The sequence below is a fragment of the Dromiciops gliroides genome, chromosome 1, assembly GCF_019393635.1.
Source record: "Dromiciops gliroides isolate mDroGli1 chromosome 1, mDroGli1.pri, whole genome shotgun sequence".
NCBI classification, from domain to species: Eukaryota; Metazoa; Chordata; class Mammalia; order Microbiotheria; family Microbiotheriidae; genus Dromiciops; species Dromiciops gliroides.
In genome coordinates this window covers 422,626,339-422,653,828 of record NC_057861.1, presented here as the reverse complement: position 1 = coordinate 422,653,828, position 27,490 = coordinate 422,626,339, and the positions used below count along the sequence as shown (strand labels likewise).

General features: G+C 41.4%; 1 protein-coding gene across 2 annotated transcripts in view; it reads right to left on the bottom strand.

Annotated features, from left to right (window-relative positions):
* Positions 1-27,490, bottom strand: part of MTMR12 (myotubularin related protein 12) — a 99,229-nt gene that overhangs the window by 42,290 nt on the left and 29,449 nt on the right. For both annotated transcript variants that reach the window (XM_043973579.1, XM_043973573.1), the window contains exons 2-3: positions 9,897-9,957; positions 654-793 (exon numbers count right to left, since the gene is read on the bottom strand). In XM_043973579.1, coding sequence (XP_043829514.1) covers positions 654-793; positions 9,897-9,957 — 201 coding nt within the window. The remainder of the gene's footprint in view (positions 1-653; positions 794-9,896; positions 9,958-27,490) is intronic.

Genomic DNA, 27,490 nt, shown 5'->3' with positions numbered 1-27,490 from the left:
GGATGGAGGCATTCTCTTGTTAGTGTGAGCACTTTACCTACCAGCAAAGATAAGAGCACCCCCATGCCGCATACAATGGTCCTTATACATACTGTTCAACAGATCAATGATACAATGACATGATATGCTGGAGGCCTTCCTGAGACTTTGACTATCTTCATGTACATCTGACCAACACTGAGGTTGCCCACCTTTATCTTTCACTCTCACTACACATCCGACCCAGCTTCTTTTCTTTTCATATACATTCAGGAGAATAGCTTTTTTTTGCACCATATTTCATACCAAAGGTATTATTAGTGACAGGATTAGCCAGACCTGACAAATGCAAGCCAGCTTATAAATGATACTGGTAGAGAGTTTCAAAGGATCCTGCTACTAAAAGGAATGATCTGAGGGTAGAAACTGTTATGGTTTTGTTTTTGTTTTTTACCTTTCTTTGCATGCCCCATATTCAAAGTAAAAGCTGAATAAATACTTTTTGACTCATCAGTGAAAATAGGAGAAAAAAAGAAATTCCTTATGTGTATTTATATGACACAGACAGAGACAGAGGGAGGGCATGGGAATATATGGATGTATATATGTAAACTAGAAGTTGGAAGACTCTTTAAGAGGCTAGTGCAATAGTTTAGGTAATAGTATCCTCATACATTATCATCCAATGTAGATACATCTCCGAGGAAGGCAATCTTGAAGTCTGTGCAAACGAGTTTCCCACAGATTCCATGCTGACCTGAATCGTCCTGGATACATTTAAGCACCGTGCTGGCTTCACAAAGCAGTTGTTCACCTAATTAAGAAACAAAATAAGTACATGAATTTTCCATGAATAGTATAAAAAATTAAAGGCTTACAGACTTACCTTAGCTAAAAACAAAAACATACCCTCACATACTGTGTGTCTACTAACCCTTAAATCTTTTTAGTGGATTGGAATGGGATGAAAAAATTTAGTGACAGACTGAATTATAGCACAAATAATCAAGCACTAAGATAAGCAAAGTCAAAATGGTCCAACAGATCTATGATGGACATTTTCCTGAATAAACCTTAAAGAGATATGGAAGTTTCTAAGGAGATGGTCCAGTTCATCAGGCCTATACCATCAAGAAAACATGGTAGCAACACTGTCTGTAACTTATTTTAGGCTAGAAAGATATCCCACAAAATGTCTCCCCAGGGGGGCTGAGAGAGTGAGATCTTGCTAATGTTTATATAATCTCCATTCTCCAACCAGTTTTATAGGCACACTTCCTGGCTCCTCGGTTGCCAGGCTGGCCACTGGCTAGCAGAGGTGTGAGGCAGGGCAGCTTCTTGCAAAATCATCATGATTGCTTGGAGTTTGGCTCCAAGGGCAAGGAGCAAAGCACATACTCAGAGTACAGAGGTAGGGGCAGTCAGCTCCCAAGAAGAAGAAAAGCTTATGATTTCTGGAAGTTCCTCATAAATGGTAGGAAAAAGGAATGTCACATGGTGAAAGACTGGATATACAGTCTAATGAAGAAGGGGAGGAAACTATTTCCTCTAAAAAAGCAACTCCCTTACAATACACTCTCTGCCACCCCCAAAGAAACACATATAAAAGGGACGAAGGGAAGAAAATAAAACATCCCCTTTATAAATTTCTTGTAGTGACAAATTTTAGATGCCTTGGGATTGGCAAGACGACATAGGCCAGCATTAATTTATCTTCCATCTTTAAGAGGTTAAATAATTGCTTCTGGTGTAAAGCATAAGGCAACACAGGAGGTGTTTATCCATTGAAGGTTCATCCAATGGTTCAATCTCTGGAGACAATAGTGTTTGGGGGAAATGCACACACATAAAAAACAGTTAAGTAAGTAATTTATTCAGTGTTTTAAATAGCTCCAGGAAAGGCTCTTTAGTTAAGCTAAAAGAAGACTTGGGTTTTTTTTTTAAAGGCTTCTTGTTATTTAAACTCCCCGAAAAAGCGTTTTTTAAAGTAAGTTTTTCAGCTATACTCCTCCCCCAAACAGGATACCATCCTCAGGCTGAAACACTTTAAACGAAAAATTAGTATAAGGCAGCTAAAAGGAGGTTTTAAAATTTTTATAATACAAAGCCAGCAGAAGGACATACTATTTTGAAGCACAGCATATACAGCTACAGGTTGCATATTAATTTGTGTGTACAAAGATAAAATTCTTTCCAAAGAGGGGGAGCCTGGCCTAGTCTACAGAGTGTTGGCTTTAGAACACACACACACTGGCTGTGTGACTCTCTGGGCAAGTCCCCGGAGACAACTCTCTCAGACTCAGAGTTGCAGATCTGCAATGATAGAAGTGAGTTTCCTATACCAATAAAAGGACAAGTCCAGACCAAACAAAAGAAAAAGAATTTTTCAGATTCCAAGTTGTCTAAGAGCACTCCTAGAGGCCTAGTGAAATGTGCTACAGACTTATGGCTTTCTGTTACTTCCTGGCTGGACTTGAGTCGATTTAACTTTGTGGTGAACAGGAGAAATTGCTAGGAATGGTGAGGTCAAGTTGACCAAGGGAGGTTCCACACATAGTAGAGGCAGCTGTTTGTGTCCCAAAGTGCCAGGCCTGGAGTCAGGAAGACCTGAATCCAACTCCAGCCTTACTTACTAGCTGTGTGACCATGGCCAAGTCACGTAACCTCTCCTCTCGGCCTCAGTTTCCTCAACTATAAGACAAAAATAATAACAGCACCTACCTCCCAAGGCTGTTGTAAAGCACTTAGCATAGTGTCTGGCATGGAGTAGGCATCATAAAAATGCCAGTAATTAGTATAGATCAAATGGTGGCCCAAGTGATGGCTGAAGTTCCTTTCTCCACAACAAATCTTCTAAAGACTCGAAGATTACCTTCTATCTCCTCTGTATATATGTGCCAGGTTATTAACATGTTTTTCCACCATCAGAATGTGAGCTTCTTGAGGGAAGGGATCATGTTTTTACCTTTCTTTGTATTCCCAGCACTTAGCAGAGTGTCCGCAATAGAGCAAGCACTTAATAAATGCCTGTTTTTTGATTGGGAATCTAAATACCTGCTCCAAGAAGTACATCAGTCACAGACGTAGGGGCAGGTTGTTGTGGGCAGGTGGTTGTTCCTTACCATGCTCTCAGGGGAGAAGAATGAGGAACAGGTGATGTCATTACATTTATGACTCTTTACAGAAACATTCCCACTAATGCAAGGTAACAAGTTCTTCTTGGTTCTGAACAGGCAGGAAAACAAATTACTCCAGTTGCAGAACCATTTCCTTTATCTTGTCCTAATGCACTTAATATTACAAAGTCTTGTCTATGATGGAAATGGAATGAACTGATTAGCCCCCCAAAACGGGCCCTGCTTGGGTCCAGATGCCTGGGGCAATCACAGCAGTTATGTATTCAGTTTTCAAACCAGCTCCAGAAAAAGCTATAGGTGGAAGACTTATGAAAAAGGCTGCCAGTCCTTTAAAATCCTAGCAAGAAAAAAAAAATCTTCAAAATTTTTTTTCAGCTAAGCTTCCCCCAAGAACAGATCAGCCTGCGATCCAAAACACTTGAGATGTAGGTATCTTGACTAGGCTCTCAGAGAGCCCTGGAATACAGCTGTGCCAGGGCCCACCTGACTGCCTGGCTGAGACAGGATCCTTCCTATCTCCTGGCTAGGCCCCTGGAGGCCCCCAGGATACAACACAGCCATGTCTTACTGGACAGACAGTACATTTATAAAGTGCCAAGCCGCTAAAAAAAGAAGGCAAAGATAGTCCCTGCCCTCAAGGAGCTCACAATTTAATGGGGGAGACTGTACAAACAACCTCTAAGAGGACAAACCGGTCATCTTCTACAGAAGGAAGGCAACGGAATTAAGAGGTATTGGTAAAGGCTTCTTTTTGTAGAGGTCAGGATTTTAGTTAGGGTTTGAAGGAAGCCAGGAGTCAGGCCATCTTGTTCAAGGAACACCAAGCAGGTGAGCGTTACTGGACTGCAGGGTATGTGGGGGGAAGGGAGCAGGGGTGTTAAGGTATAAGTACACTGGAAAAGGGGGCAGAACACAACACCTCCTGCAACCCTACTAGGTTCCCAGGGTCACAAGATTCCTAGGTGGGGCCCCCAGGACACAAAGAGGGGGGGGCTAGGTAACAGGATTGACTGGATGTGCTGAGAAATAGATGGCCCAACTCTGGAGGAAACCTAAAACCTTTTTATCACCTTCTTCCATTATCGACTGTCCTCCCACCCAGGGATAGTCTAGGCTCATTCTCCAATAGTTAGCATGGTCCTATTGGGTGATACTGAATCCCCAACCATTGATGAACAAATCTCTGTCCCAAACCCAGCAGCCTGCTCCCTTAATCCCATCCACCTCAACCCCATCCTTATTGATGTCCCCACTCCAGGCCTGTCAGGCTTCTCCCACTGGGCCACCTGGATCTTTGGCTCTGATTAATTTTATTTTTGCAGTGCAATGAGGGTTAAGTGACTTGCCCAAGATCACACAGCTAGTAAGTGTCAAGTGTCTGAGGCCGAATTTGAACTCAGATCCTTCTGAATCCAAGGCTGGGGCTTTATCCACTGCACCACCTGGCTGCCCCACTCTGGCTCAGATTTTAAAACAGTCTTTCACTTCAGCCACCTTCCTCTCTTGCTCCTTCTATTCTCTGGCACTAATCACCCCAGGCTGACTCACCCTACTCCATGATGCCCATGCATCCCTGGTCATCCTTTTTAACACTGGATTTGTCTTCTCTCATCCCCCTGACTCACTACTTCCAGTAGGAGAGTTGTAATATTCCTTGCTTTCTCTAACTCTCCCTATTGCCACCACTCAGCAACCTCCTCTTTGGCATTCATTCTATCCAACTTTATCGCTCAATCCAGATATAAGAACCTCGAAGGAGACACCGAAGGCACATGTGTGAGGCAAATCAAACCTTCAACATCACCTAGTCATCACCTGGGCCACCATCTGATCTCAGACCCCAATGAAAATAGCCTAGAACCCTGAACCCAAGAGCCTTGAGAATAGCAGTGCTCCCAACCACCAATGAGCGAAGCTATCACTGAGGAGAAAAGAATCCACCCTTCCTCATCACCCTCACCACCGACTGTAGACCAATCCCCAAACCCCTGGAATGGTAGGACCCTCACTCTTGCTTCCAGCCCAACCTCTGCATTGTTCATCATACATCCCTACAGAGACGACCTGGCAACTGCTTCTGTGTGTGTTGTAGCCTTGCCTCTTCAGCATCTACAACTCCTGATGCAGAGGCAAACAAATCTCCCATCACAAAGTCCCTGGCAACATCAAGTGGTTCAATATCAGAAACAGATGATGATTTTATCAGAAGAAATGGCATTAAAGAAGAGGTATTACCACCTCCTTTGCCACAGTACTCTGAGGACAATGGGATCTTTCCACTTGATTTGCAGTTGATACCTCTCCCCATTAGAATGGGAACTCCCTGAGAGTAAGGATAGTCTCACATTTCTCTGTGAACCAGCAGTACTTTTTTTGTGGGGCAATGAGGGTTAAGTGACTTGCCCAGGGTCACATAGCTAGTAAGTGTCAAGTGTCTCAGGCTGGATTTGAACTCAGGTCCTCCTGAATCCAGGGCTGGTGCTTTATCTACTGCGCCACCTAGCTGCCCCAACCAGCAGTACTTTGTACATAATTAAACATTTGGGTGTTTGTTTTTTTTTCACTCATTCATTTTGCTGACCATTATCTACCAATCCCCAAGACACTTTCCCTCCTTTCTTTTTTTTTTTAAAATTGTGTGTGTGTGTGTGTGTGTGTGTGTGTGTGTGTGGCAATTGGGGTTAAGTGACTTGCCCAGGGTCACACAGCTAGTAAGTGTCAAGTGTCTCAGGCTGGATTTGAACTCAGGTCCTCCTGAATCCAGAGCTGGTGCTTTATCCACTGCGCCACCTAGCTGCCCCCCTCCTTCCTTAATGAGTTCAGTGTCTGGCTCATCATTTCCTCTCCACCCCAACTCCTGCTCTCATACGTAGGAAGTTCAACATACACATTCATGTTCTCTCACCCTGACTTCTAGTTCTTCAAACAATTCAACTACCATGACTTGTTTCTTCATTTCACCTGAGCTAAACACAGGGAAACTCAGCTTTCAAAGTGATCTTCCTAAAGATATCTATGTCTCTCTGTCTCCCCCCCGCCCACTGTCCCAACCCCCCCCCCCAAAAGTCCAGTATCTCCCTATCACTTCTAGGATCAAATAGAACATCTCTCTGTTTCATTTTTAAAGCCTTTCATAAAGGTTAGGGCCCTCTCCTACCTTTCCAATATTTTTACACATTACTCCACCTCCTGACTTTAGGAATTTTCACTAACCCCCTCCATGGCTGTAGTTTTCTCCCTCCTTGTCCCCATTACCTGGCTTTCTTCAAAGCTCACTTAAAATCCCACCTCCTGCAATGAGCCTTTCCCCTTAATGATGCTAGTGTCTTCCATCTGTTGATGATTTCCAATTCATTTTTCACACAGCTTATCTGTATACAGTTTCTGCATGTCATCTCCCTCAATGGACTGTGAGCTCCTTGAGGGGAGGAACTGTTTTTGCCTTTCTTTGTATCCTCAGCATTTAACACAGTGCCTGGCACAAATAATAAATACTCAATGATTTGAACTGCTGACTTGAAGAATTTCTTATATCAATGAAATCGCAGCTCCAATCCCTATCCCACTCCTAATGTGTTTTTTTTTTAAAGATTTATTAAAGCCCTATTTTATTTATTTATTTATTTGTTGGGCAATGAGGGTTCAGTGACTTGCCCAGGGTCACACAGCTAGTAAGTGTCAAGTATCTGAGGCTGGATTTGAACTCAGGTCCTCCTGAATCCACAGCCAGTGCTTTATCCACTGCTCCACCTAACTGCCCCCCACTCCTAATCTTTTATCAGTTCACCTCTTCTGAGGCTTTATTACTCCTAAATCTATTCTTTGTCTGAAGAACGACTTTCTGTTTTGTTTTGGGTTTGTTTGTTTGGTTTTTTGAACCATGACTTTCAATCCCTCTATGAGTCCATGCTTTCCCAGGCCATCACTGCTGCTCTAGCTAACCTCTCCTCCCTTCCCAATCTTGACACCCGGGTGAATCAATTCAACTCTGTATTATCCTTTATTCTCAAATTCTAGCTCTGATGTTCCACTGAGGCTCATACGCTGCCAAACTCCCAGCCTGCATTACTCCCACCACCTACCTCCTTTGCTCCTACTTGCATTTTGCTGAACAGAGCACAAGTCACAAAACCATCCTTTACAAATTTATATTATCTATCCTAACTGAGCCCTCATTATAGCAAAGCAATTCTACTCCTACCTGACTCTATCCCACTCATCACAACAGCTGCTCAAACCTTCTGCTTTCTCTTTAAGCCTTCCACACACACTCCTTGGCTGAGGAGCTCACTTGCTAGTTCACTGAAAAAACTGAGGTCATTTGACTGGAGGTTCTTGCCTCACATCTCCTTGAAAGGTCACCCCCCAGCTCCTCCTTTACTCCAGTCTCTGATGATGACGTGGCTCTTCTCTTTACTTGGGATAACACCTCCTCATGTACCCTGACTCTATCCCATCTCGTCTCCAAGAAACTGACCCCGCTACTATACTCTTCTTTCCTTCTTTCTTTTTTCCTTGCTGCTTTTAAGCACACCTAAGTCTCCCCTTCTCTTTAAAAACAAACCTCACTCGCTCCTACCATCCCGGACCACCTTTCATCCTATAGCTCCTTCTCTCTTTCTCAGATAAACTTGAAAAAGTCATCTGTACTTGGTACTCCCACTTACTAAGCTCTCAACTCTTTTCTAGACCCACTGCAATCTGGCTTCTGAATCATCATTCAACTGAAAATACTCTCTTCTAATTGCTCAAACCAGGGGCCTCCTCCTCAATCCTTACCTTTTTTTTACCACCTGCAACATTTGGTCCTGCTGACCACCTTCTCCCCCTGAATCTCTCCCCTTGCTAGGTCTTTACACCATTGTACTCGCTTGGCTTTCCTCCTACTGTCTGACAACTCACTGAACTCTTCTGATGGATCTTCCATGTCATACCCACTAACTCTAAGTGTCCTTCAAGGCTCTGACCTGGCCCTCTTCTCCTTTCTCTCTATACTGTCGTTCCTGATGATGTCATCAGTTAGCAGGGGTTCAATTACCACCTCTATGCATATGAGTCTCAGATTCATAGAGGCAGCCCTTCTTTCTCCCGACCTCTAGTTTTGCATCACCAAATGCTTACAGGACATTTCAAATGTAATATATCCAAAAAAGAAATTCTCATTTCCCCTCCTGCCTCTCTATTCCCAGATTCTCTACTGCTGTTGAGGGCACTACCAATTCCCTGGCTACCAAGCTTCATCACCTCATTTGCATTCTTGATTCCTTACCCTCACTCATCCCACAAATCCAATCAGCTGCCAAACCTTGCTTCTACCTTTACAGCATCTCTGGTATACAACTACCCTCCACTTTACTCAGGTAGTTACTATCCTGTATCAGGCCTTCATCAGCTCTTGCCTAAATGATTGATTGCAATAATCTTCTAACTGGCCTTCTTACCTCAAATTTTGCCCCATATCAGTCTATCCTCCACAGCATCACCAAAGTGCCTAAAGTGTAGATCTGATGAACATACCTTCCCCTCTCCTCTGGCCCCACCAACACCAAAGGCTCCCTATTACTATACTTTTTTTTTTTGGTGAGGCAATTGGGGTTAAGTGACTTGCCCAGGGTTACACAGCTAGTAAGTGTCAAGGGTCTGAGGCCAGATTTGAACTCAGGTCCTCCTGAATTCAGGGTCAGTGCTCTATCCACTGCACCACCCAGCTGCCCAGTACTATACTTCTAGGATAAAACAGAAACACATTTGTCATTTAAAGTTCTTCCTATCCTAGTCTCTTTCTATCCTCCAGTCTTTTTCCACACTACTCCCTACCACACACTCTATGGTCCAGACATACTGGCTTACTTGCTGTTCATCACACATTACAATCCATTCCTCTGCCTTTATGCCTTCATGCTTACTCTCCCTCATGCCTAGCACTTTTTCCTCTCACCTTCTGCCTCTTAGAACCCCTTGCTTCCTTCCTTTGAGACTTGGATCAAAGCCCACCTTGTGCACGAGGTCTCCCTGTCCCTCTACCCTCTGCTGCTAGGATCTGTAAGGTTACCTTGTATCTATTCTGTATATAACTTGTGGTTTTTACTTATATGTATATATGTGTTTGTTATAATATCATCTATTTTATATATATACATATACACACACACACATATATATATATATGAATGTATTTATATGTCCCTATATATGTCTATGATGTTTCTCCTAATAGAATGTAAACTTCTTGGGCCTAGCAAAGAAAGTGTTTGATAAATTCAAGATTGATTGGCAAGCATTTAAATGCTACTGGATATATCAATTGTCCCATGTTAAGTAGTTCAGGCAGAGAAATAAGGATGAGGAAATACTAGAATGGAAGTTAGGAAGACATTAGACTGTGACGGGCAAAGTACTCTACACTAGGTAAGGGGTTAGAGGGCAATGGGTGTTTTGTTTAGCTCAAGTTATATGTCACGAAAGAAAAGGATGGCAAGCTGGGGCTCCTGTAGCAAAAAAAAAAAAAAGCCCGCTAAGATACATATAATGAGAAAGCAGGGCTGGTTGGAGGAGAAGCAAGAGGCTGCCATCTTGGCACACAAAGCATACGTGTAGATCCAGGTATGCAGTTAAGTGAATCAGCTACTTCTGCAATTCAGCTCTGCATCCTCATTCAAGCTAAAAGCCGTTGTTGAAGACAAAGGAATATATATATATATATATAGTAACATGAGAAATGAGGTAATTTATTTGTTGACCAAGTTGCACATGGTATACAATTTTAACAGGGCCTGTTACCTGGTAACAAGTGAAGATTTACTTCCTTTTCTGTTGCTTCCTTTTCATTTGTGTGTATTTCCTAGAAAGAAGAGAGGGGGGGAAAAAGTCATTAAAATACATTTTTTTTTTTCAAGTTTGAAAAGAATAACACGAAGCAGAGCTGTCAAGATACTGTACAGGGGGCAGCTAGGTGGCGCAGTGGATAGAGCACTGGCCCTAGATTCAGGAGGACCTGAGTTCAAATCCGGCCTCAGACCCTTGACACTTACTAGTTGTGGGACCCTGGGCAAGTCACTTAACCCCAATTGCCTCACAAAAAACCCCCCAAAACAAAACAAAACAAAAAAAAGATACTGTACACAACATGGCAAATAACATATTGCACTACTCCATTGCTTTGTTCATTAGGCTATGGTAATTTCAGTTGATAAGTGTCAGACAAAAGACTGAAAAACCTAAACCTGCCCCAATGTATTAAAACTATTTATTTTGAACTGAAAAATTTTTAACATCTATCTCTCTACAATATTGTGAGTTTAATAAATATAAATGCAAAATTTCTTAAGAAAGGCATCATACCAAAACAAAAAAGAAGGCCTGTTATTCAGGAGCCCCTATGTTCAAATCCGGCCTCAGACACTTTACACTAGCTGTGTGACCTTGGGCAAGTCACTTAACACTCACTGGCCCACCCAGAAAGAAAGGAAGGAAGGAAGGAAGGAAGGAAGGAAGGAAGGAAGGAAGGAAGGAAGGAAGGAAGGAGGGAAGGAAGGCAGGCGGGCATCAAACTTAAACCCCAAAATCCAAGGTTTTAGAACAAAAACATTTGACAAAAATTGCAAAACAGTACAGCAGAAACTAGGTATAGACTAACCTCTCACATTGTATACTAAAATAAGGTCAAAATGGGTACATGATTTACACATAAAGGGTGATGGTGATACCATAAGCAAATTAAGAGAGCATGGAAAAGTTTATCTGTCAGATTTATGGACAGAGAAAGAATTTAGGACCAAAGAAGATATAGAGAGCAATACAAAATGTAAAATACATAATTTTGATTATATAAAATTAAAAAGCTTTTGCACAAACAAAACTAATGTAACCAAGATTATAAGGAAAGCAGAAAACTAGGAAAGAATTTTTGATACGAATATCTCTGATAAAGTCCTTATTTCTTAACCATATAGAAAATTGAGTCAAATTTATAAAAATACAAGTCATTCCCCAATTGATAAATGGTCAAAGCTATCTGTAGTCATATGAAAAAATGCTCTAAATCACTACTGATCAGAGAAATGAATGCAAATTAAAACAACTCTGAGGTATCACCTCACACCCATCAGAGTGGCAAATACAAAAAACCCCGAAAACATCAGATGTTGGAGGGGATGTGGGAAAACTGGGATGCTAATGCATTATTACTGGAGTTGTGAATGGATCCAACCATTCTGGAGAGCAATTTAGAACTATGTCCAAAGAACTGTGAATGACTTACCTATTCTCAGCAATACAATGATCCAAGACAATCCCAAAGGACTAATGATAAAGCATACTATCCACCTCCAAAGAAAGAACTGATATTGATGGAACACAGACTGAAGCATGCTATTTTTCACTCTTTCATTTTTTCTTTTATTCAAGTTTTCTAGTACAAAATGACTAATATGGTCATGTTTTACATAATTACACATGTATAACCCATATTTGATTGCTTAGTGCCTTAGGGAGGGGGGAGAGGGGGAAGGGAAGGAGGGATAGGATTTGGAAGTCAAAACTTTAAATTAAAATGTTTATTTATTTTTTTTAAAGAAAGGCATCAAACCTAACCCAACTAATATGGAATGGTTCTAGATGAAAAATCATTGTTTTGAGTGCATGGTGGGGTAAGGTCTAAGGAATAAAAGGTGCTCTTTGAAAGTAAAAAAAAAAAAACAAACCCAAACAAACATGTCACCAAGAACATGAAAACAAATTAATACAGTAGGGGGAAAGCTGATGTTTCTAAGAGTACATGTGGCCATACCATAACTAATAAATTTACCAATTAATATCTTTTCTCAATGACATCGTCTTAAAAAGTCCTGCCTTTACAGGTCTAGGAGGAACAAAAGGAGCTATTCAAAACTAAAGACAATGACAATGGAGAATATATAATTTTGGAGATGGAAAGGATTTAGAACTCAAAGAGCTCTCTGAGATCATCCAATCTAATATCCTCATTTTGTAGACAAGGAAACACAGTACGTTAGTAGTGAAACTGGGATTAGAACTCGGGTTGTCTCCAGGCTCCTGGTCTAATGTTCTTTGTGCAGTGAAAATAAAAGAACTTGGCAGGGGTATAGGGGGAGTAAACATTAATCTACTCTAGTCTACTATATGTCAGACATCGTGCTAAGGGCTTTTCAAATATCATGTAATTTTATCCTAACAGCAACCCTGGGAAGTGAGTGCTGTTAATTTACAATTTACAATTAGGGGAACCTGAGGCAAAGAGGGAGTGAGTGACTTGCCTAAAATCACACGACCTGTAAATGTCCAGTGGATTTGAATTCAGGTCTTCCTGACTAAAAGCCTAGTGCTCTATCTACTGTCCCACTTAGCTTCCCTCATTAAGAAGGGGAGCAGTAGGGGGCAACTAGGTGGCGCAGTGGATAGAGCACTGACCCTGGAGTCAGGAGGACCTGAGTTCAAATCCATCCTCAGACACTTAACACTTGCTAGCTGTGTGACCCTGGGAAAGTCACTTAACCCCAATTGCCTCACCAAAAAAAAAAAAAAGATTTAAAGAAGGGGAGCAGTAGTCATTTGTACTTCAATACATTATAGCCCTTCAAGGTATAAGGAACATCTTCACTTCAGTAAAGGAAGGACTTCAAGAATTGATAAGAACTTTGTGTAAACATCAGGCATGAATACTAAGAGTGTGTGTTAAGGTAAGCCAAACAGTCTGAGAGTCTGTCTCCTCCTCACAGATCCTTGAAGATGTAACTCTACCAATTGCTTTATTTTTCTTCTCTTTCCTGCATATGCCATGAGCAAACTGGGGCAAAGTTAGAAGAATGGAGGTAAGTCAACAAGGAGGAACCTGTGGTCCATCCTTTATGTATGTGATACAGAAACCATAGATGTTTCTTTTTTCTTTCTTTTCTTTTCTTTTTTTAAGAAACCATAGATGTTTTAAAAAGTACTAGAAAATCATTGGACAAAGAGAAGGTGATTTTCCATAGAACAATAAAGCCCCCTGAAAGAAAGCTGATTTAGTGGAGTTATTAATTTAGCAGGAAATCAGTCATATCCTTTAGCACAAAGGTTACACAGTTGCCTGCTACTCATATTTCATTCTACTTTTGAGAATGAGACAAATGAGCAAAAAGAAAACTGTTGGCAAGGACAAGAAAGTAAATATTGGAGTCACTGCAGTAATCATTCGTCTTTTGAGATTATAGATTTACACTGGTAACAGTCCTAATGGGGGGGGGGGAACCCTACAGCTCAGACTTGATTAGAGTTCCCAGGGGCATTTATTAAGTGCTTACTATGTACAAGTTACTGAGGACACAAAAAGAACCAAAAGACAGTCCCTCCCCTCAAGAAGGTTACAATATAATATGGGAGATGACATGCAAAAAAAAAAAATAGATACAATCGAGCTATATACAGAATAAGTAGTAAATAATTAAGAGAGGAAAAGTACTAGAATTCGGAGGGGTTGGAGAAGGCTTCCTGTAAAAGGTGGGGTTTAAAGGAAACCAGGGAGGTCAGTAATTGGAATAGAGGAGGTAAAGCATTCCAGGCATTGGGGACAGCAAGAAAAAATGCCAGAATCAAGAGATGGAGTGTTCTTTGTGGAACAGCTGGGAGGCCAATGTTACTGGGTCAAGGAGTACACGGTGGAGAGTAAGATGTAAGAAGACTGCAAAAACAGAGGGGGCTTGGCTATGAAAGGTTCTGAATGCCAAACAGGATTCTGTATTTGATCCCGGAGACAAAAGGAAGCCACTAGAGTTTATAGGGTAGGGGGTGATGTGGTTGGACCTATGTTTTAGTGGCTAAAGAGAAGATGGACTGGAGTGAGGAGAGACTTGAGGTAAGGGAAAAATAATAAATTCTGTTTTGAACAAATGGAGCTTAAGATGTCAATGGGACATCCAGTTTGAAGTGTCTGAATGGCAGATTTGAGAATCATCAGCATAGAGATGGTAATTAAATTCATGGGAGCTGATGATATTACCAAGTACAGTAGTATACCAGGGCTTCTTAAACATCTTCTACTTGTGACCCCTTTTTGTCCAAGAAATTTTTATGCGACCCTGGGTATATGGGTATATAAGATAAGTATACACAATCTTTTACTGTTGTCAATTTTTTTGCATCCCCCTTCAGTTATGCAACCCCATGTGGCATCACTTTCCACCATTTAAGAAGCTTTGGATAGAGGGAGAAGAGAAGAGGGTCCAGGACAGAACCCTGAGGGACATCTATGGTTAGAGAGCAGTGTGATCTGGAGGAGGAGCTGGCAAAGGAGACAGAGAAGCAGTGGCCAGATAGTTAAAAGGAGAACCAGGAGGAGACTGGTGTCCTGAAAATCTAGAGTAGAGAGTTATCAAGGAGAGAGTGGTCAACAACAGAAACTGGATTTAAATGTAGATGTTCTGACTTCAAATTCAGGCTTCTTTCTACTTACCATGCTGTCTCAATGCCCCACACCATTATATGCATACCCAGCTAGGTGGCAAAAGGAGTAAGAATGCTACACTTGAGGAGTCAGGAATATATGAGCTCAAATTCTGCCTCAGACATTTATGAGCTATGTAACCTTAGGGAAGTCACTTAACCATGCTCTCAGCCTCAGTTTCCTCACCTGCAAAATGGAGACAATAATAGCACCCATCTCACTGTGAAGATCCAGTGAAATAACAAATGTATAGCACTTGGTAAACCTATATAAACCTATATAAAGTGCTATATAAATACTAATTATCATCATCATTATATTTATTTCTATACTGCATCTTCAGTTCATCAAAGTAACTGTTCCACAAAATTGCCATGATGATGACGGATGATGGTCTCTGTTCAAACAAAAAGTTAGATTAAGTTCATATACTCTGTTTTAAAAGGTAATGAAACATAAAAAATACATTACAGGAAATTAAAATTATTATTAAAGCCAGTTCAAGAACCTGGCACTTGTGAGCCTTTTTACTGTCTGGAAAGCTCAACCCAGGAGAGTTCATTGCCAGAGCTCCAGATTACCTCTCCAATTCAACTCAGCACAATAAGCATGGTTTTATGCATCTACTATGTAAAAGCTGCTGGAGATACAGTCAAAATGGAAAAAAAAAAAGGCTGAAGATAAGCAGAAAGTAAATGTGTTAGAGTGTCTTGGACTGGGAAGTAGCACTTCAGGTGAGATTATGAATTGTCCCCCTTTTTGGACAGGCACGAGCAACCACAACCTTCAGCCTGGCTCGGGTTTGTTTCTATGTATAATTCTTTCCAACTAGTTTACAGTCAATCAACATGCATTTATTAAGCATGTATCATGTGCCATGCACTGGGCTAATTGCTACAGACACAAAGAAAGGCAAAAACAGATCCTTGTCTCAAGAAGCTCAGTCTAATGGGAGGAATAACAGCAACAACTATGTAGAAACTTAAGATGTATAGGGTGGATAGAAGGGTAATCTCAGAGGGAAAGTCACTGAGACCTTAAAAAAGCCAAAGTGTGTGCATTGATAGTGCAGGCCAACTAGATAATACTTTGGTGGGTGGAAAATGCAGAAAGTGATGGTTCCAAACCTTGAATGGCACCAACACTCATCTGAGTAACTGCATCCCACACATATGTTAGATATTGATAAAAACAAAGATCACTAACAAGCCTTTAAACGGACAAGCCTGTCCTAGAAAGCTTTCTAACTCTAAGCAGGAGGCCGGCCCTTCCCCCAAGAACATAACCCAGTTTATATGTAAGAAAATTAAAATACAATAATTTTTCAAAAGGCCAGAAAATAGGAAGGATGGGACTTGTACTCCTGCTCTCCAGATAGCATTAAAGTTATTACTATTCATCATGTGATAGTAACATCCACTCTTCTCAAATTACTCTATCTCTGCCTGAGCAGAAGTAGTTCAAATCAGCAGATATACAGGCAAAAGCTGAAGTGGTCAAGAGGTAGAACAGGACATTTTGTTACATTTTAATCCTGAAGAAATGTTTAATTGAGGCAAAGAGGGTGGTGATATTAAGACTAAATCCTAAGTATTGCTGAAAGGAAAAAAAAAGGGATCTGTACAAATATATTCACTGGAGTTTTATTCACAACAAAAACTGGAAACAACCTAGATGTCCAAAGATTGGAGAACAGCTGAACAAATTGTGACATATGAACATAATACTTGACTTCGCCATAAGAAATAACAAATGTGGAAGACAAAAAGGAACATGGGAGGACTTAAATGAAGTGACCGAGTGAAGAAAACAATCAAAATGCACATCATAATAATCACTAGCCTTATATAGCACTTTAAGTTGTGAAAAGTGCTTTACAAATATTATTTCATAACATCCTAACAACAACCCTGAGATGTAGGTGTTAGTATCTCCATTTTACTAATAAGGAAACTGAGGCAGAGGTTACATGACTTACTCAGGGTCATACAGGTATCAGAGTATCAGAGGCTGGATTTCAACTCACATTTTCCTGACTCCCAGACAAGTGCCCCATCTATTTTTGTAGCCACTAGGCAACTGTTGACTGCAACTATGTAAATAATAGGAGCAGCCAAAAAGTATTTGGGAAAAAACATGGAAATAAAAGTTCAGAAGGAGACCCAGAAACAATCAGGACAATTTCGTTATCACTTTGTTAAAGGTAATATGCAATTTTAAAAAAAAAATCTACTGTTGATACTAAGTTTATGGTCTCATGTAAAATCTGTTTTGTTGACTTCTGTTGTTTGTGTCCACAAAAGTACTACTCACTACTCCGCTGCCTCTTTGAGGCACAAGGATAACCCTGGGTTCTCAAAGACTAAGCCACTGGAACAAACCCTGGCATGGTCTTCCAAACTGGGGGACCACAAGGACATCTTTTGAGGCTGACTAGCTGTGATCACTGTGCAAGCTCAAAGGGACTCAATACCAGGCTGGAGGGTGACAAGATTCCTTTTTTTAAAAATGGGGCAATGAGGGTTAAGTGACTTGCCCAGGGTCACACAGCTAGTAAGTGTCAAGTGTCTGAGGCTGGATTTGAACTCGGGTCCTCCTGAATCCAGGGCTGCTGCTTTAGCCACTATGCCACCTAGCCGCCCCCAAGATTCTTGATCATCTGTAATTTATGGAGAGGGTCTGATCAACTTCAGGGGATTGTCGAACCTTTGGAATACAAATGTTAAGTTCTTATCCAGTTAATGTAACATGGCCCTGAATCTAAGATTTGAAAAAGCACTTTTATAGAAACCATATTGCTCATTCAGTATCACTTAGTCGTAGCTATAAACTAGGTCAGCAAAGAGAGGGGAGGAACCTTGCTAAAGGGACACAATACCTTGGAAAACAATCTATAGCAGCATTAAGTAAGTATTAGCAATTAGAAAATGTCTGAAAGAGCTCAGAGTTCACCCTGGATAAAATCTAGGGTCTCAGTAGAAATGACATATTTTCAAGTTACCAGCTTACTCTAGCCTGAAAACAGACTTTGAAGTTGGTGTCAAGCTGTGGAACAAAGGTATCTGTCAATCAGGAAAAGGAGGGGAACCCAGTAGGTCAGCCAGGAACCATGTACTTCACAAGAGGAAGACTGATCTCAACATCAGGATAAGATAGAAGGGCCATCAAATCCGTGCAGTGGCTAACTTCCTACTGTAATTCTTGCATTCATCAGACTTCCTTCAGTACTGTAGCTGTAGGAAAAACCTGAGTTCATAAGAACAAGACCTTAAGTGCCAAAATGCAGCGTTAAGGAAAATGGTCATCTAGCCAAGAGAAGAATAGTTACACCCAACAAATATTACTTGGCAAAATAAAATAAGACCTCACCTATCTGGAAGTCAACTATCCCTCAACCTCCCCTATCTATGACATAGCTGAGAACCAGGAAGGAAACCAGAGCACTCAGAGCAGCTGACATCATCAATGTCCATGTCTTAAAGCCCAGGTACTTTACTTACATGAACGTTCCTCAGGAAGAATCTATTTGCTATTACACGTAATTCTAACAAGCTTAGCAATATGGTTTACCAGCCAAAAGGGGGAATAAGCATTTATTAAACACCTACCAAGTGCCAGGCACTGTGCTAAAAAGTGCTTTACAAATATTACAACTCTGGGAGGTAGATGCTATTATCACCCTCATTTTACACATCAGGAAACGGAGGCATACAGGGAATGATTTTCAGGGACACACAACTAGTAAGCATCTGAGATGGCATTTGAACTTAAATATTACTGACTCCCGGTTCATCCCTCTATTTACTGTCGCTCCAGCTGCCCCATGTCAAAAAGCATAGCACAAGCAATATGCAACACTCTCCATTTTTCAGAAGAAGTTAGGTTCTCAGGGAAGCCAGGTGGCACAGTGGACAAAGAACCAGCCCTGGATTCAGGAGGATCTGAGTTCAAATCCAACCTCAGACATTTGACACTTACTAGCTGTGTGACCCTGGGCAAGTCACTTAACCCTCATTGCCCTGCAAAAAAAAAAGTTAGGTTTTCTCTGTGAGAAATAGCGAAAAAGAAATGAGAAAGAACACTGTCTATGCTTTAAGTAGTAATTTTGTTGTTTTTTTTTTTGAGGGGCAATTGGGGTTAAGTGACTTGCCCAGGGTCACACAGCTAGTAAGTGTTGTGTCTGAGGCCGGATTTGAACTCAGGTACTCCTGAATCCAGGGCCGGTGCTCTATCCACTGCACCATCTAGCTGCCCCTTTAAGTAGTAATTTTTTAAAAAAGAACTTATTACTCAGGGATGAGTTAGCTATTATAATTGGGTACTGAATTTAGTTCTGAACTTCCCAGAAGCTAACACAAAAAGAGGAAACACTTCTGGTTATGTTGGATACAAATTTATCTCGAGTAACTCTTTGTGGCATAAGGTTACAGGAAGAACTTACTGTATATAAGTATAAGCAACACAGGATTTCTTCCTCCATTCCTAATCTTGACCATGTAGCCAGTCAGTTCAATGACACAGTATCCTACTCTGGAATTCCTGCCCTCCCTTGTCCTGTCCCCGGCTCACGCTCTGACAAACCCAACTCTGGATTATTCCTGCAGACTACTGACTTGCTGATAAATGGGGAGCTGGAGGAAGGCAAACATGTAAACATGTAAAGCTCACTTCATGCCCTACAAATTAATTGATCTAATCTCGACTGCACAATCACGGCAACAAGAAAATCCTTTCTTCCTTAATTGAGTCTCTAAGCCACTGCCCCACTTGATATTCCAAAATTCTCTCCTCTCAAGCTACCCACAGGAAATCATCTCATCCCTATCTTCTCAGCACCCCAATCCTCTACATCTCTAAACTCCTCCACACTCTCCCTCCCGCCTCTCCTGCTTTAACTAGTCTCTGATGAAGATGTAGCCGTTTTCCTCACTAAAGCCAACCCCTTGATCCCATCCCCTCCTGCCTGCTCCACATTTAATTACCTGCCCACCCCCAATCTTAAATCTCCCCCATCTGCTGACTCCTTTGCTGCTGATACAAACACTCTCAGGTCTTCTACCTCCATCTAGAACTCCACACTTGACCAAAACATCCATCCCTTCAGGCTATAATCCTCTAGCTTATTGGCCATGCACAAACTTTAGGAAAAGATCTACTTTCTCTACCCTCCCCTCTTACTGCTCATGCTTTGAAACTTTTGGACCTCACTCCACTGAAACTGCTCTCTTCAAAGTTACTAAACATCTCTCAGCTGCCAAATCCAAAAGCCCTCTGCCAATCCTTATCCTTCTGGACCTCTCCGCAGCCTGTCACTGCTGACCACATGCTTCCTTTGGGTTACTCTCCCTGGTTTTCTATACTGTTCTCTTCCCCTTGGATCACACCTTCCTGGATCCTTATCCACAGCCTGCCCTGCTATTCTTTTTTCTTTAGTGAGGCAATTGGGGTTAAGTGACTTGCCCAGGGTCACACAGCTAGTAAGTGTTAAGTGTCTGAGGTCAAATTTGAACTCAGGTCCTCCTGACTCCAGGACCGGTGCTCTATCCACTGTGCCACCTAGCTGCCCCTGCCCTGCTATTCTTATACTAGGAGGTCAGTCCTCATCTTCCTTGCCTTCCCTTATTTAAGAATAAACTTTGTTTTTAATTATGACTTTGGCAAACCCTATATTCCATGTCAAACTTTAAGAGCTGACTTTGTGCCATACAACCTGATGTTATCTAATCTCAACTGGTATCCCAAGTAGTGTCTGCTTGTTAGTTGTTGTGGTTATTATTTCTGTATATACACTAATGCTCCCAATCAGGCTGCTTTGCTTCAATTCGGGCCTAATGATAGTGCGTGCTGCTGCTAGTTAGCTTTACTTTGCTAGCTGTGCTTTGATTTATGATTAATTGTTGTGTAAGATGGCTACATTCATAGTCTCAAGCTGTACATGTAGTCTGCCCTTTATGTAATTTAGTTAATGAAGTATCCTGTCAGGTAATGCTCTATTTAATGCCAGGCCAACTGTACTGTGTTATCTAAATTATTTGGGGACTTGCTGACGCCCACATGGGCCTGGCAAAATTATAATGATTGGAAGCCTGCCCTCACTAGGCTTCCAATCATTATAATTTTGCCAGGCCCATGTAGGCGCCCGCGAGTGGTGATGACGTGAGGTGCCAGCGCGACCAGTGGGTGGAGCACCATGTGGTTTTCGGAGCCCCAGGCCAGTGTGAGCTGAGGCATAAAAACCTCAAATAACAATTAATTCTTTACATGACTAAGATTATTGTTGCTGCTATATTAATTGGTATTTATATAATGGCTATTGCACCAGTTTTGGCAGTAAGCATTTATTATTAATTAATATCACCTACTATTAAAGTATTGAGTGTGTGTCTCCCTGACTTCCCCAGTAGCCACAGGCTTACAGGCCTAAGCAATGACATACATACCCAATGTATTGAGCCAAGAGGGCAAGCATTGAGAGAGTGAGAGTGAGAGCGAGAGCGAGAGCGAGAGTGAGGTTGGGAGGGAGGGAGGGGGGGAGAGAGGGGGAGGGAGAGAGAGAGAGACAAAGAGACAGAGACAGAGACAGACAGAGAGGCACAGAGGGAAGGAGGAGAGGGCGGGTGGAGAGTTCTAGAAAAAGCAAGCTTCTCCTGGCCCAGTCTTTTTATCTTCTTTTGGTAGAGGAGGGTCACTATACATTGATCTAAGCTAATTGGTTAGCATCATTCAGCTCCATTGATTGACATGAATTGAGGTGTGGTCTTAGAGAGTATAAGTTCCTGCTCTAGGTATGTCTTTCTTCTCCTAGCTAATCAAAAGAATCAATCTGCATTCCTTTGGTTAAGGTAAACCCATTCCAGGCAGGTTTCTGGTGTGAGGGGGAGAGAGCAGCAAAAACTAATGTCTGGGTTTCTCCTAGAAATCCATTATTAATTATTTTCTCACAGTATGTACTAGGCAGCTAGGTGACTGAATGGAGACAGTGCTGGATTTAGGGTCATAAAGAGCCAAGTTAAAATCCTACCTCAGACACTTATTAGCTGTGTGATACTGGGCAAGTCACTTAACCTCTCTGTGCCTCAGTTTTCTCATTTGCAAAATGAGGACAAAAACAGCATTTACCTCTCAGGGTGTTGTGAGGATCAAACAAGATAATTTTTGCAAAGTATTTTGTCAACTTTAAAGCACTATAGGAATGCTGGCTATTATCATTAATCCACATTTATTTTCTTCTAGTTTTCAATAGCACAGTAGGAGAGTTCATTGGGACCCCAGAAAAACCACCCTTTAAGTTTTTAAAGCACTAGTATTTGTGTTAATGCTGAATATATATTTCAAGATTTCGGTAACTACAAAAAGTTTCTGCTCCAGGAGAACTAAGTGACATCCTCATTCCGGGTGGGCTTGGGGCAGTCCCCAAAGGAAGTCTCTGTGATGCTGAATCCATGAGGCAGATATGGATCTCGAAGGGCAGAAAGACGTTTGAGAGAGAAGGAAAGAGGTCAGGTGCAAAATGTGAATGGCAGATGGGAGAACTTCTTGGTACCTCAGGTACCCCCACATGCCTGAGGTTCCAGAGCTTCCTGTGAGCCATTTAAAAGTTCTGGTCTCTCTCACCTCATCTCTCCTAAATGACACTTCTCTCCTTCTCTGCAGTCTCCAGTCACAAGCTCAGAGGTCCCTCAGACAAGCAGGTATTATATCCCTTCATATATGTGCACTATCACAGGGCTGTCCTTCAAGGATCCGCCCCTACCTGCCAGGGCAGGGACATGACACTCCTATCCAGGGTGTCTTAAAAAGTTTGGTGCATTTTAAGCTCACAGGGCTTGAGAAAGCTACCAAAACTTAAAGCTGCCAAAAGACTATAGGGACAGGGGCAGCTAGGTGGCGAACGAAGTGGATAGAGCACCGGCCCTGGAGTCAGGAGTACCTGGGTTCAAATCCGGCCTCAGACACTTGACACTTACTAGCTGTGTGACCCTGGGCAAGTCCCTTAACCCCAATTGCCTCACTTAAAAAAAAAAAAAAGACTATGGGGACATCCTGTATGTCAGGCACTGTGTAAGGCACCAGGTCTTCAGAGACAAAAAGGAAAAGTCTCTGCCTTCATGGGGCTTACATCCAAGGGGGAGGGGGAGGAGGAGGGGGAAGAGGAAGAAGACAACAGGTACACAGATAAATAGAAACGACAAAGTATTTCGGAAAAGGGGCCCCAACAGCGGGGGCTACCAGGAAAGTCTCTTGAAGCTCGAGATTCTGAGGGGTAGCTGTGAGGAAGGAAAACACTCCAGGAGTGTGGAACAGCCTGCACCCAGGAAAGGAGGCAGGACGGATGGTTTGTTTACAGAACAGCACAGTAGGCTCATCTGGCTGCCACATGGAGAAAGCAAGGCTGAATGATGGGAAATCAGCCTAGAAAGGTAGGCTGAAGCCAGACTCTGAAGGACTTGAAATGTCAAGCAGAGGAGCCTTCATTTTATTCTAGAGACAACAGGGAACCCCTGTAGCTTTTTGGGCAGCAAAGTGACACTACAAGGTTTGTGTGCTTAGGAATATCAATTTGACAGCTGTATGGAATATGGATTGGAGAGGAGAAAAACTGAAATATGGAAGACTAGTTAGGTGGCTAGGCTATTGAATGAAAAGGGATGCCATTAGTTCTTTAAACCTCACAAGTTATCTGTGGAACTGGAGAGACCCTTTCCAATACTGATTGAAATGTATCCAATACCTGAGAATTAACCTACCAAGATATGCATAAGACCTAAACAGTGACAGATATAAAGTAATTTTTAACACAAAGTAATAATAAATAATTGGATGGGGGCAGCTAGGTGGGGCAGTGGATAGAGCACCAGCCCTGGAGTCAGGAGGACCTGTGTTCAAATATGACCTCAGACACTTGACACTTACTAGCTGTGTGACCCTGGGCAAGTCACTTAACCCCAACTGCCTCACAAAACAAAGAAATCAATAATTGGATGTGCCAATGCACAGTTAAATTAAACTAATATACAATAAAAATACCATTTAATTTACAGATTTAAGATCAAAATTTATAATGGAAAAACAAACAGGCAAGAGTAACCAGGGAGAATTGTAAAAATAATAATTTTTAAAAGAATTTTTAAAAGGGACTTGCTTTTATGGTATTTCAATTTATCCTATAAAGCAATAACTATCAAAACTATCTGGTTTAAACATAGAATAACTAGTATAATAGAATAAAAAATCCAAAATTATAACCAGGGACATACAAAAAGGTTTTAATCTTCAGTTTAACAAAATACTAAACAATATGGAATGGAATTCAATAAAAATCCTTGAGACAACAGGATAGTAAAATGGTAAATGAATCAATTATCCAAATACTTTAAGAACTGGGAGGAAAAGGAATGACATTTATTTTATTTTATTTATTTATTTTTTAGTGAGGTAATTAGGGTTAAGTGACTTGCCCAGGGTCACTTGTAGTAAGTGTTAAGTGTCTGAGGCCGGATTTGAACTCAGGTCCTCCTGAATCCAGGGCCAGTGCTTTATCCACTGCGCCACCTAGCTGCCCCGATTTATTTTAATTATAGAAAGAAAAGTCTTAGCCAATAAAAGAAATTATTGGAGACAAGATATTTAAAAAAGAAATCTTCCCAATCGAGCCTATAGTGGAGAGCCTCATTAACTCTCCACCCTCTGGCTAGCAAGCTCCTATTCCCCCCCCCCCCCAATAGAGTCTGTCTGACAATTCTCTTCCCCTGCTACTAACCCCACTCCTACCCCCTCAGTCATGCATACCTCAGCCCCGCCATTCTGTCCTCTTTCATTCCTTTCCTGAAACTTCCATTCTAGCATTAACCAATTTCCTTTCATCTTCCTCTCTCCATTAAAAAAAAAAAATTTTTTTCTCCACAGAAGCCCAGCTCCTTTTTCTGTACCACCAGAAGCCACTGTACCCCTAATCACCTTTCTCCAGCTCTGGGACTTCTTTCATGTTTGTTGTTGTTCAGTTTTGTTCGACTCTTTGTGACCCCATTTGGGGTTTTCTTGACAAAGATACTGGAGGGGTTTGCCATTTCCTTCTCCAGCTCATTTTGCAGGTGAGGAAACTGAGGCAAGCAGGATTAAGTGACTTGCCCAGGGTCACTCAGCTAGTGTCAGAGGTTGGATTCCTAACCCTAGGCCCAGTGCTTTACACATTGTGCCACCTAGCCAGCCTACTTCTTTCTTTTATGTGTCTCCTGACAAACAGGGCCAGAGAGAGGAATAAGCACATTCCTAAGTCCTCACTGCCATTTCCAGACTCTGCTACCAATATTCAGGAACCTTTCTCCTTTTCAAAGAATTAAATGGCTCTCAACAGTCTTCCTCCGCTCTATCCCTCCCTGCCTCCCCTTCTGCTTTGGGGCTTCAACACAATGATAATCGATCAAACACCTTGACCTTTCAGTTCATTTACTTTCTTTTTTTGTTTGTTTGTTTTGCAGGGCAATGAGGGTTAAGTGACTTGCCCAGGGTCACACAGCTAGTAAGTATCAATTGTCTGAGGCTGGATTTGAACTCATGTCCTCCTGAATCCAGGGTCGGTGCTTTATCCACTGCGCCACTTAGCTGCCCCTGTTCATCTACTTTCTCAGCGCCAGTAACCTAGCTCAATCACACACAGGAATGTAAGTGAACCCCGTGGGGAGAGAGGCTGTTGTCTTTGCATCCCCAGTGTTTACCATAAGTTCTAGCACATTCCAGGCACTCAATAAATGCTTGTTAAATTTCATTTTTTTTTTACATATAAGGTATTTTATTTTTTCCGTTACATGTAAAGATAGTTCTCAACTTTTGTTTATACAAGCTTTACAATTTCAGATTTTTCTCCCTCCCTCCCCTCCCTTCCCCCCTCCCCTAGACAGCAGGTAATCTGATATAGGTTATATCTATATATCTATATATCATATCCATACATATAGATAGATAGATAGATACACACACATATATATACACACATAATAACATTAATCCTATTTCTGTATTAATCCTGTTACAAGAGAAAAAATCAGAGCAGTGATGCAAAACCTCAAAATAGAAAAAAAAAAACCAACAGCACCCAAAACAAAAGAAATAGTATGGTTCAATCAGCATCTATACTCCACAGTTCTTTTTTTTTTTTCTTGGATTTGGAGATCCTCTTCTATCATGAGTTCCCTGGAACTCTTCTGTACCACTGCATTGGTGAGAAGAATATAGTCCATCACAGTAGGTCAACACTCAATGTTGATGATACTGTGTACAATGTTCTTCTGGTTCTGCTCATCTCACTCATCATCAGCTCACGTAAGACCCTCCATGTTTCTCTGAACTCCTGCTGCTCATCATTTCTTACAGCACAATAGTATTCCATTGTATTCATATACCACAACTTGTCCAGCCCAATTGATGGGCACCCCCTCAACTTCCAATTCCTTGCTACCACATAAAGAGCAGCTATATTTTTGTATATGTGGGTCCCTTTCCCCCTTCCATGATTTCTTTGGGAAAAAGACCTAAAAGTGGAATTGCTGGGTCAAAGGGTATGCACAGCTTTATCACCCTTTGGGCATAATTCCAAATTGCTCTCCAGAATGGCCGGATCAGTTCACAGCTCCACCAACAATGCACTAGTGTTCCAATTTTCCCACAGCTTCTCCAACATTTATTATCTTCCTTTTTTGTCATTTTAGCCAATCTGATAGGTGTCAGGTGGTACCTCAGAGTTGTTTTAATTTGCATCTCTCTAATCACTAGAGATTTAGAGCATTTTTTCATATGGGAATAGATAGCTTTGGTTTCTTCATCAGAAAACTGCCTGTTCATATCCTTTGACCATTTCTCAATTGGGGAATGACTTGGATTCTTATAAATTTGATTTAATTCCCTATATATTTTAGAGATGAGGCCTTTATTAAATTTCATTTAATAGACATATTCTTGATCTCATCCCTCATAACTGTTCTAGATCCAGGGTTCAGAGAACTGAAATTCTTCTCTTTGATCATAAACTCCCATTCTTTCAATTCTCCTGCTTCATGCCTGTTCTTCATAACAAATAGGACCACATGTCCTTTACTTAACTAGTCTACCACCTTTGCTCTATCTTTACTTTCCTCCCTTCAGAGTCTTGACTATATGCTTAACAAGACTGACTACAGCTTGTTTTCTCTCTTTTAATTCCTACCCTATCACCACTAAAGCCTTGTTGAACCCCTAGCCCGAGTTATCCCCAACATCTACCTTTTCTCCATCTACTTATGTATTACACTGCTCATGCTACACAAGCCATATAACTGTATCAACTGACCTAATTTCAACTGGACCTCTCCTACTACATTGTTCTCCTTTATTTCTTCCTTGACTGAGTCTCAGTTGCACTGCTCATAATGGATGTTGTAATTCTCCTCTTTTTTCCCTTAAGCCACCTATAGTATCCCTTCCTAAGAGGCAGAATGGTACTGAAGACAGGGCACTGGATTTGGAATCATGAAGACCCTGGTAGGAACCTTGCTCCTGACACTTAACTTACTGTGGGACCCTGCACAAATCACGTGACCTTTGTTACTTCATCTGTAAGAGGGGTGGTCAATGGCCTCTAGGGTCCCTTCTAATTCTTAATCTATGATCCTATGATCTTGCCTCCTACTCTGAAGAAACTCAAAGCTACCTTTCTTCTACCTTACTTCAAAACCCTCTTACATCATCCCCCATCCTCTCCTTTACTCATGTCTCAGAAAGATGTGGCCCTTCTCCTTGCCTGAGCTAATTCCCCTATTTGCGCCTTTAATCCCCTCCTCTGTCATCTTTTCTAGGAACTTTCTTCCCAATTATGTTCTCTCATTTTCAATCTTTTTTGTACTGTAGCTCTTTCCCCATAGCCTAAAAATACTTATCTTTCCCATTCTTTAAGTCTTTACTT